This window comes from Dipodomys merriami, unplaced genomic scaffold (assembly GCF_024711535.1).
Source record: "Dipodomys merriami isolate MVZ:Mamm:240054 unplaced genomic scaffold, mDipMer1.0.p SCAF_13, whole genome shotgun sequence".
Taxonomy (NCBI): domain Eukaryota; kingdom Metazoa; phylum Chordata; class Mammalia; order Rodentia; family Heteromyidae; genus Dipodomys; species Dipodomys merriami.
In genome coordinates, this window is record NW_027202604.1 from 5,238,456 (window position 1) to 5,248,937 (window position 10,482).

The window sequence follows — 10,482 nt, forward strand, 5'->3', positions numbered from 1 at the left end:
AGCAAGACCTTGTCCTTCTGTGCTTCCAGATAGTGGAGGTCTGGGATAACACCTCTTTCCCCCCACTAGGCTGCAGGCAAAAATATTGCTGATTTTTTTTTGGCACATCCTAAGACTTGAACCCAGGACCTGGATGCTCCTTGAGCTTCTTTTTGCTCAAGGCTAGTGCTCTATCACTTGAGCCACTTCCAGCTTTTTCTAAGCAGTTTATTGTCAATAAGAATCTCACAGACTTTCCTTCCCAGGCTGGCTTTGAACTGTGATCCTCAGATCTCAGCCTCCTGAGTAGCTAGGATTACAGGCATGAATCACCCCTGTCAGGCAAGACTACTGAATTTTAGGTCCCATCTGTCACCCAATTGGTTTCCCCTGCTCTGATCACAGAGAAGCTGTTGTCCTGGGCTGCCTAGCAGCCCTGCTTACCTTGGTCACAGCGGGGACCAGTGTATCCAGCGAAGCACAGGCAGCTTCTGTCACCCTGCGGCCCATGGCCGCACACGCCATGCACACAGCGACACACTGGGAGGGGCATTCAGGGACAAGTGAGACCTCAGTCTCACCAAGGCACATACAAGGACTGAGGGTAGGGGTGGGAGGAGAGTGGGGGGGAGGAGCACAGAGGGTGGCAGCCCAGCCTAGGGTCATGAGGACTGCGGAAGTAGGCCCTCTGAGGGAGGCAGCACATTCAAGGAGCTAGGAGCTAAGGAGGACAAGCAAGTCTCCCTAGAGGGGAAGGGCAGGGCTGGGAGGGGCAGCAGGGACAGTCAGGGGTGGACTAGAAGGTACAACGGGCTCTGGCCCAGCCCTCCTGGCCTGTCTGCTTCACCTGATTGACAGTCAGGCCCAAACCGCTGGGGATCTTGACACTCCTGGCAGGCTGAGCCACTGAAGTTCTCCTGTAGATGCCAGAGTCAACAGGGTCCCCCCAAATCCCTCCACCCTCCAACCCTGCCTGTCCCTTACCTGGCATACGCAGGTCCCGTTTCCAGATATGCCATCCAGGCAGGTTCCATGGCCATTGCATGGGGTCTCAGCACCTCCGGGGCACTCTGTGAACCCCCAGAACTTAATTCTGTTCCCAGAACTCTCCCCTGGCCCACACCCCCACAGTCTCAGGCCAGCCCTACACTTGGCCTGGGAGCCGCACCCAGAGGGGCTCAGTGTGTGCTCACTGAATGAACCAGGTAAGGAAGAAGGGGGGTGCAGTGGGTGGAGCCAGGTGAGCCCCTCGCCCATACCATAGCACAGGGACCCCCAGTATCCAGGACAGCAGGCCTTCTGAACTACATCCTTGGAGCACTCCAAGCTGCAGCCGCTCAAGGACACCAAAGAGGCCCCCAGCTGTACCTCATATCTGGGGACACAGGATAGACAGGGTGGTGGTTAGGATGATGAGAAAGGTTCCCACTTATAGCCCCCTGCACTGGGTCCTATGCTCCCATCCTTCCTCTCCCATCTCTGCCTAGCCCAGAACTGAGCACAGGGCCTGACAAATCATAGGTACCCAATAGACACCATCAACCTTTCACCCTTTTCCTTCCTCTCTGCCTGTCTCTGCCTCCCAGGGAGATTAGTTTCTGTCCTCACTTTCTTTCTTTCTTTTTTAATGTGCATCTTTATTATTATTATTATTATTATTATTATTATTATTATTATTATTATTGTGAAAGTACTGTACAGAGGGGTTACAATTACATGGGCATCTGTCCCCACTTTCTGACTTATGGGGCTCTCCTAGTTGCCCGCCTCCTCCTCCCCGTGGGGTGCTCCTAGAAGTGGGAAAAATGGAAGTGAGGAGTTCATACTGGCAGTTCTTGGTTATCTTCTCTGGGAAATGCCGAAGCCAGCCCAAGGGACAAACCACTTTCTTGATGGCTGCACACGTGGTACAAGGTGTGTGAGTGACAAACTTGGTCTTCACATCGCAGCGTTTGGACCGCACCTGGGCCATGGGCAGAGTGTGGAGTAAGGGACCTGGACCCCGCAATCAGTTGGATTCTGGCATGATCGCCACAAGACCTCAGCACCTCAGGAATCAGTGAGAATGGGGAAGGCCTGTGGTTTAAAACCAGCCCAGGCAGAAAGTCTAGAGACTCTAATGTCCAATCTATCATCAAAGAGCCAGAAGTGGAGCTCTGGCTCAAGTGGTTGAGTGCCAACCTTGAGCAAAAAAAGCTAAGGAACAGCACTCGGGCCTTGAGTTCATGCCCCAGTACTGGCACACACAGAAAATAAAGTTGCTAATTGACACAACATATTCCCATGTCCATACCAGAGATTCCAAGTCTATAGCTGCAAACGTGAGGCAAATCTCTGCCATTTTGTTCTACCTTAGATCATTTCAGGTGAAGAAACTGAAGCCCAAGGTGGTGTGGTCCTTGTTCAAAATCACCCCTAGGCAGGGTGTGGATATAGGACTAGAATCTGTGCTGAGCCTTGCTTTTTCATTTAAAGACAATCACTAAATGGTATGTCTGACACTGAGCCAGCAGCTGCCTGGTCCCCAAGCCTTAGTCCTGTGAACTGATATTCTGTGAGAACACAGCAGTGCTGTCTTCAATTCATAGGCATTAGGGAGGGATGGATGCAAGCTTTTATCCATGGCTCATGTGAGTGGAAGTCTAGCCACATTACTGCTGAACTGGCCTCCTCAGCTCCTAGGTCTCTTGTCTAAGAGCACCAGACCTGAGAGTCTGGGCTAGTGAGGGATCAGCTGATGCAGGGCAGAGGAGTCTGGCTTATGTGCCCTTGGGCTAGGCAGCTCTGAGTCCAGGCCTGGCCCTTGGTCTCCATCCATAGGCAGGGACAGGTAGGGGAAAGATCATCACCTCATTACCTGAGGGTGGCCTGGCTGAGGTGGGGACAATGGGACAAAAGGGCAGGCGAAAGGGCTCAGGACTCAGGTTAAATGATCCCTGCTATCCCATTCACTGGCCTGCCTTAGTTTCAGCAAGTCCCCTGATGAGGCTACCTTTAAAGGACAAAATGCCAGAAACAACATTGTTTTCGCCTGAAGGGTAGAGTCACCCTCCATGCTTACAGGTGTGAGAGAAAGAGGCGGAAGGAAGGGCGCTATTGGCTCAACACCTGTAATCCTAGCTATTCTGGAGGCTGGGATGTGAGGATTGTGAAGCCAGACTGGGCAGAAATGTCCATGAGACTTTTTTTTTTTTTTTGGCGGTTGTGGGGCTTGAACTCTGGGCTTGGGTGCTGTCCCTGCGCCCTTCAGCTCAAGGTGAGCACTCTACTGCTTGAGCCACAGTGCCACTTCCAGTTTTCTAGTGGTTTATTGGAGATAAGAGTCTCACGGACGTTTCCTGCCTGGGCTGGCTTTGAACTGCCATCCTCAGATCTCAGCCTCCTGAGTAGCTAGGATTACAGGTGTCTGGCTCCATGAGACTTCTATCCTCAATAAACTACCCAAGCGCTAGCCTTGAGTAAGAAGAAGCTCAGGGCTGGGTGCTGGAGGCTCACACCTCTCATCCTAGCTACTCAGGAGGCTGAGATTTGAGGATTGAGGTCCAAAGCCAGACCAGGTAGGAAACTCCCTCCATGAGACTCTTATCTCCAATAAGCCACTCAAAAAACCAGAAGTGGCGCTGTGGCTCAAGTGGTAGAGAGCTCGCCTTGAGCTGAAGAGCAGAGGGACAGTGTTCAGGCCCAGAGTTCAAGCCCCACAACCAACAGCAGAAGAAGGAGAAGAAGGAAAAGGAGAAGAAGGAGAAGAAGGAGAAGAAGAAGGAGGAGGAGGAGGAGGAGGAGGAGGAGGAGGAGGAGGACGATGACGACGACGACGACGACACTCAGGCACCCAGACCCTGAGTCCAAGCCCTAGGAGCAGGGAAAAAAAGGCAGAGGAAAGTGCATGATGACAGGGGAGAGCTGTGGTGGGTTGGAACATGGGCTAAAGGGGCTGAGATGTGCTGAAAAATGCTGAGGCTGCTGTGTTCTGAAGGGAGTGAGCGCAGAACATCCCTTTCCTAGAGAAAAAAAAAAAACCTACAGATGTGTGGCTTTTCAAAGGCAGAGAAAAGGAGAAATAGCGCCCCAACACTTTCTTCTAGTGAGCATGAGAGTCCCAGGGCCTCTCCACAACTGTGATTTAGCCTTTTCTGCTCATGCCTCTGTGGTCTACAAAGAAGGAAGTTGTTCACAGTGGTTTCGGGGGCTGGCCTTGGGCCTGGATGCTGTGATCTCATTCCCTACCCTGAGCCCCAACTTTGCTGAGCCAGGTAGAGCTCAGGAAATTGGGTAACTCAGGAGCTGGGCAGCTGCTGGCTCAGGGCAAAGGTTGGGCTGGCAGGGAGCTGCCTTCAAGGCCACCTGGCCAGCTGGGCAGAGCTACCAGCACGGCCACCATGCTGAGGATGATTGGTCAGTCCCGGATAAGGCTTACGGCTGGTAAGAGTGCTGCTGTCACTCTCAAGGCAGAGCCAGGGCTGGGTGAAGCTGTGGACAAGGGAGAGACCAGGAGGAAGCCAGAGCTTTGTCACTTTGTGAAGTGGTGATGGGTGGATAAGCAGTTGCCAAATCAGCTTCTCTCCAAGGACCACTCCCCAGAAGAGCACTCAGGCCTGTACCTGCCCAGTAGCCTGGAAGCTGCTTCAACAGCCAGATTCAGAATCCTGCCACTAATGCTGCTGGGTAGAGTGAGGCGGAATCACAGCCTGAATGCTCAATCAGGTTCTTCCTTGGGACCTGTCAGAGCCAGAGTGGGTCCTGCATCCCTCCCACATAGGTTCCGAGTTGAGTTTGCAGTGTCTGCTTCCCACAAAGATCCTGCTAGGGGAAGCTGAAGAGACACGAAATATTAAGCCTGTTGGTGAGAACGTGGAAGTTCTCTCAAGATGGAAGCAAGATCTTAGGAGGGATTTTCTGGGGCTGACCTCCCTGGAGACCAGTGAGGGACCCCCCCCCCACAGCTGACCTCTCCTCAAGAGAGGAATTGGACTCAAACTTCTTCCCTCTACACTGGATCAAAGCAGGAGGGACAGTGCTGGCTCCCGGCAATGCTTGTTTCTTTTTGAACCCTGACTTAAGACCACAGGCTCCCAGCACTGAGGAGGTCCTGCTACTATCCCTACCGGATATGTGACACAGAGTGGCCCTCAGAACCTCTGTTCCTAACAGCCCCAGTCCGTTACCTGGTACCCAAGTTGCCAGGAGGGCCGAGTGGGTGTAAACATGAGATAAAGCCAGCATTGCTGTAACTCCCTCCCTGAGGACCCCCACACTTCCTTTGGCTTAGGCAGGATAAGCCCCAGACCCAGAGCTGCAGATTTAGAGATGCTCAGAGCCTATGCTCAGCTCTGAGTGAGTTCCTCTACAAGGAAAATCCTCCAAGCTAAGGTTTTTCATTAACACTTGGTCCTAAGATAGGTGGTGAGGACGCCTTGCATTGTATACACAGGGAAACTCCAGGGCCCAGAATAACTAGAATTCTCACCTTCCCAGCCTCCTGGGGCCTGTCCCACCCAAGGCCTATCCCTGAAGCCAGTGAGGCCCTTCTCCATGGCACCTTTCTAAGGGACCACAAGGATTATAAGATTAAAGAGTTCATCAGTGGTAGGGAGCCTGGGTCCCTATACTGGACCACTTGGGGTGGATCGTGGGCAAAGCTTTTCTTGTCTGGACTTCAGTCTGCCCATGAGCACCATGGAGACAGTGGCAGCATCAAGAAGCAGATGAACTTGATCTCCCATGACAAGTTCCTTCCCTTGATGGCAGGTCCATGCCAGAAAACTCTATCTTCATAATCTGAGAGTGAAGTTCTTCCCAAAGCTCATTGCTACTGTGCAGACCGGCAGTGGCTGGCTTCACAGGCCTGATAGGTGCTGAGCCACAGCTGCACACGGGGCTCCTGTCTGCTCACCAGCTCGCCTCTGGTGAATCACAGGCTGTGGTCTGGACCACTGCTCCAGTGGGAATGGCCCGTAGCCTTCACCCTTGGGCCTTGGCTTCCTCACTAGGAGAACAACAGGACGCACTAACGAGAGATTGTGAGGGCTCAGTGGGGTCAGGCCCAGGGCTGAGCAGTGGCTGTTTGCCCAGCAGCACAGACGGTGCTTTCACTCAGCCACCAGGCAGTCTTAGGGCTGGACACAGTACACACATGTGTTCTATGGGAGCCTCTCAGTTTGTCGTTCCCATGGGTTTGATGATAATCACATCTCAAATCTCTAGGTAAAAAGCCACAGAAACTTGGGCCTCAGTCTTGACAGGATAGCCAGGAGAATGGGGCTGGTGGTGTTCCCCCACTCATTCTTAGGCTGGGAAAACCCAGGACCACTGCATATACCACACAACTGACTGAGCAGGCACAGTTAAGAGGAACACAGACAGAAACATCTTGGTACCTCAGGTGACAAGACACAATCCTGGAGACTGGCTGGCACAGAGTCAGACAGATACCCGCTACTTTGCTATCCCCAGACGCTTGCCCCATCTATGGAAAGTTCCTCCCTGCTCCCACAGCTGGCTGGCAGCTCCTGGATACCAATATCCCCTATAACTGGCTCACACTCACCTTCTGCCCCCTGATAACACTGGAGCCCACCAGGCAGAAGGCAAGGAGGCAGAGCGGGAGGAGGCTCTGGGACCCCGCCATGGTCCACGCGGTTGGAGAGCACACGGTCCGGGACCAAATGGGAGCAGCTGGCAGGCAGGCGGAACAGGGCAGTCGCCTTAAAAGCACTCGGCCAGCTCACCCCCACAGGAATCTGCCAGGATTTCCTCCTGTGTATCAGCAGCCTGCAGGCGGAAGGGAAGGCGCTAGACACTGACCCCGCATGGACAACCTGGGCCCCCAGTCAGTGCTTCCAGGCCCAAGACCCCCCTTCAAGCCTACCATTAACCAGGGGAGATTCAGAAACATACTGCAACAACTCCCACCCCCATCCTACCCAGCCAGCACTTTATATTTGGAGCCTCTGGGGTTTTGCTGATTGGGAGGTTATGGAGCCCCAGCTCTAGCCTAAACCTTCCCCACTACTAGGAGAGGTAGGTGGACTCTCTCTCTCCGCACCTGTCCCACCCCCAATTTCCTGCTTCCGGCACCACTCCAGACCCTAAATGTGTTCCATCCCATTTCTCATCATTCTGCAATACCGCTTCATGGCGGCCACAGCCTCTTTTGCTCTGCTCCAGCTACTGGGGCATTTTCCTTCAGGTGAGCACACCTGGCATGTGGGCTATACTGCTTATCCCTAACCCTGACCCTAACCCTAATCCTGATTGTTACAGCTGGCCCCTTTTCTCAGACAGTCTCAGGTAAGAAGGGTTAAAGCTACTGGTGTGGACTGAGCTCCCACACCTAATAGACGAATAGACGAGACTGGAGTAGATTCAATTGTCACTCAAGAATGGGTAAGGCATCCTTCATTTCCTAGTTCCCACACAAAATCACCAGTCCTTGAGAACCACATGTGGAAAACCATTTCAGAGTATTTCACAAAAAGGAGAGTCTCTAGGAAATTTTAGCCAGGATTTGTTTTGGTAAAATGGGGTTAAAGTAGGGAGGGAGGGAGAAAGAAAGAGAGAGACAGAGACAGAGACAGAAACAGAGACAGAGACACAGAGAGACAAAGACAGAGAGACAGAGAGACAGAGAGAGAGAGAGAGAGAGACAGAGAGAGAGAGAGAGAGAGAGGGAGAGAGAGAGAGGGAGAGAGGGAGGAAGGGAGGGAGGGAGGGAGGGAGAGAGAATTTCCTGTTTCCCATGCAGGAAATGGGAGTTAAAGACTCAAAATGGCAGCTATTACCTGCTGCTTTTATTCCTTCTGAGCTGGTGGAAAACACATGGTCATGTTGCTGAGCAACCCTCTAATGCTTCAGCAGTGATTTTGGGTGCCTGGTATGGGATTATTCTACCCTATGGTGATGTCTCCGGACCTACTTAAAACATAGGGACAACAAGTGGTTCAGGACTTCCTTTTCCCAGATAAACTTTTCATCTTGCTGTCTGTAGTTCCAGAGTTGCCAGGATTTTGTCAGGGGATTTAAATAGCCCCTTTTGGGTCTCCCAGGACTAGTAACAGCATTTAAATGGAGGGAAGCTTAAATGCCTTGTCAGTTGCTTCCTGGTTTTACTTTCTGAGTCTGGCCCTTCATATCCTTCATATATATATGTGTGTGTGTATATATATATATATATATATATACATATACACACACATATATACATATATGTATATACGTATACATGCATATATATGTATACATACATATATATACACATATATGTATATATATGTATATATGTATATATATATTTTTTGGGGGGTCCGGTTGTGGGGCCTGAACTCTGGGCCTGGGCGCTGTCCCTCAGCTCTTCAGCTCAAAGCTAGCGCTCTACCACTTGAGCCACAGTGCCACTTCCGGCTTTTTTCTTTTTTTGCTTATGTGGTGCTGAGGAATCGAACCCAGGGCCTCATGCATGCAAGGCAAGCGCTCTACCACTGAGCCACCTTCCCAGCCCCCTTTTATATTTATTAAACATAATTTTCCTGTATCCTATCTCTCCTGACTCCCAATCACAGCACTGTGCTTGTGTCAATTGGAACCCACTAGCTAATGAAGCAATAAACTGGAATTTACTCCCCACTTTTGTTTGTTTGTTTGTTTGTTTGTGGTTCTGGGAAGGGAACCTAGGACCTCATGCATGCTGCAGGTGTTTTAATACCCCAGTCCAAGATTTTCCTTTTTTCACAAGTGCCACCAGCTCAGAGAGCCCCCTGCATCCAGGTTCTGATTTGATCTCCTTTACCACTGGCCACCAGCTGGCACTGCCTTAGTTTATTTTCTATCTGTGGGAGATGAGAGACAGGATCTAAGACAGGGTGCTCAGTATTGAGGTGTGGAAAGAAAGAACAGTGTTGTTTTTTCCCTTCATGTTTCATTGTTCTGTTTTCATACAAGTACTTGCCTTCCACAACAGCTCTTACACATTCCTGTCATTAATTTTCTTATTCATGAACTGTGCAAAGATGTTTTGAAGGTGGTTACTTTTATTATCTTCGTTACTGGTAAGGAAACTAAGGCTCACAGGACCTGTTTCAGCTCCAGACTCCCTGAGTGGGAGGACCCACCTGAGGACGAAGTTCAGGCTTGGACATGGTGAGCCCTGCCTTTAGTTGGCAGTACCTTGGTACCCCTTCTTCCCCCTCTCCCCACCCCCACCTCTCTCAGTGTTCATCCTGGGGCTCGAATTCAGAGCCTAGAGGTTGTTCCTGAGCCTTTTTTTGCTCAAGGCTTGAGCTCCACATCCAGCTTTTTGTGGTTAATTGGTGATGAGTCTCATGGACTTTCCTGCCTTGGCTGGCTTCAAACTATGATCCTCAGATCTTAGCTTTCTGCCTAGGTAGAATTATAGGCATGAACCACTGGCACCCTTTTTTTCCTGCCCCCTCCCCTCTCTATGTAGCCCAGACTGTGCTCACTACATATAGTTCTGCCTCGTGAGTGCCAGAATTATAGATGCTAAGTGCTCTTCTACTGAGCTTTTCAGCCCTAATACCCCCTGACTTCAGTGGGTATCAACAGAGATGGAAAGAGGCAAGAGCGGATGGCAAAGCCACACTGCAAACACTGTGATAAAGGCCTGGCTGAGGAACTGCTCACCTGGCCCTCCTTAGCATGTTCCACCCAGTTTGTTGGGCCACTGGGCTGGACTTTGAGGTTTGACTGAGGGCCATTGTAGGTGGGAGGCTCTTCCCTGGGCAACACCTCTGCCCCTTGTTCCTCCCCCGAAACCCCATAATGTTCTTCAGGGCAGCAGGTCCTCCAGGTCAAGATTTCCAATTCCATTGTCACCAAGTGAAAACTGGGAAGTAGAGCAGGCCTTACCTCTACTCTCCACAATTCTGCTGGCTCAGCAGCCCTAGACGCTGAGCTCCTAAGAAAGCCAGAGAAAAGAGTGGGAGAGCTTTGGAGTAGGAAAGGATGAAGAGTGGGGCACAGGAATCTGCTCTCAAGGACACTTCAGGGCTCCCCGAGGCAACCTGCCTCTCTCATTGGGACAGGGGCAAGCAGGGGCCCTTTTCTCCACTCTCTGCCACCTGGGTCCATCCATTGCCCCCTGCTGCCATTTAAGATCCATCCTGGGAAGACCCCCAAATGCAGACATGCTGACTCTAGGGGTCACCCCCACAGCTAGGTGAATTTCAGGTGGGGTTAGGCCCAGATGCAAGACAACCTGATGAGTGGTAAAGGGGAAGCTGTCTGGTGGGTGAGGGGGTGTCACTTGTTGGAGCTTCCTTTCTCAGCATACCATTCTCCCTGGGAGGTGGCCTGGGCCAGGATCACTGGTCTCCTTGATTGTCTGGGTTGGAGTGGATATGCCAGGAGATACCCTTGTAGGCTGGTAAGTAGAGGCAGGCTCCATTGCCCTGGATTCCAGCACTGCACCGCAGGGCAGGCTGGATGCAGAATGGCATCACATCCTCTCCCCCAACATCTTCTTCCCCAGGCCAGCTCCAGGCTGCT

At 51.6% G+C, this 10,482-nt stretch overlaps 1 protein-coding gene across 1 annotated transcript in view; it reads right to left on the reverse strand.

The window, feature by feature from the left end:
- Stab1 (stabilin 1) overlaps nucleotides 1-6,638 on the reverse strand; it is a 31,561-nt gene extending 24,923 nt beyond the window's left edge. Inside the window, exons 1-6 of the mRNA XM_070018591.1 lie at nucleotides 6,527-6,638; nucleotides 1,806-1,942; nucleotides 1,239-1,354; nucleotides 964-1,049; nucleotides 827-896; nucleotides 424-519 (exon numbers count right to left, since the gene is read on the reverse strand). Coding sequence (XP_069874692.1) covers nucleotides 424-519; nucleotides 827-896; nucleotides 964-1,049; nucleotides 1,239-1,354; nucleotides 1,806-1,942; nucleotides 6,527-6,607 — 586 coding nt within the window. The 5' untranslated portion in view covers nucleotides 6,608-6,638. The remainder of the gene's footprint in view (nucleotides 1-423; nucleotides 520-826; nucleotides 897-963; nucleotides 1,050-1,238; nucleotides 1,355-1,805; nucleotides 1,943-6,526) is intronic.
- Nucleotides 6,639-10,482: the final 3,844 nt, after the last annotated feature.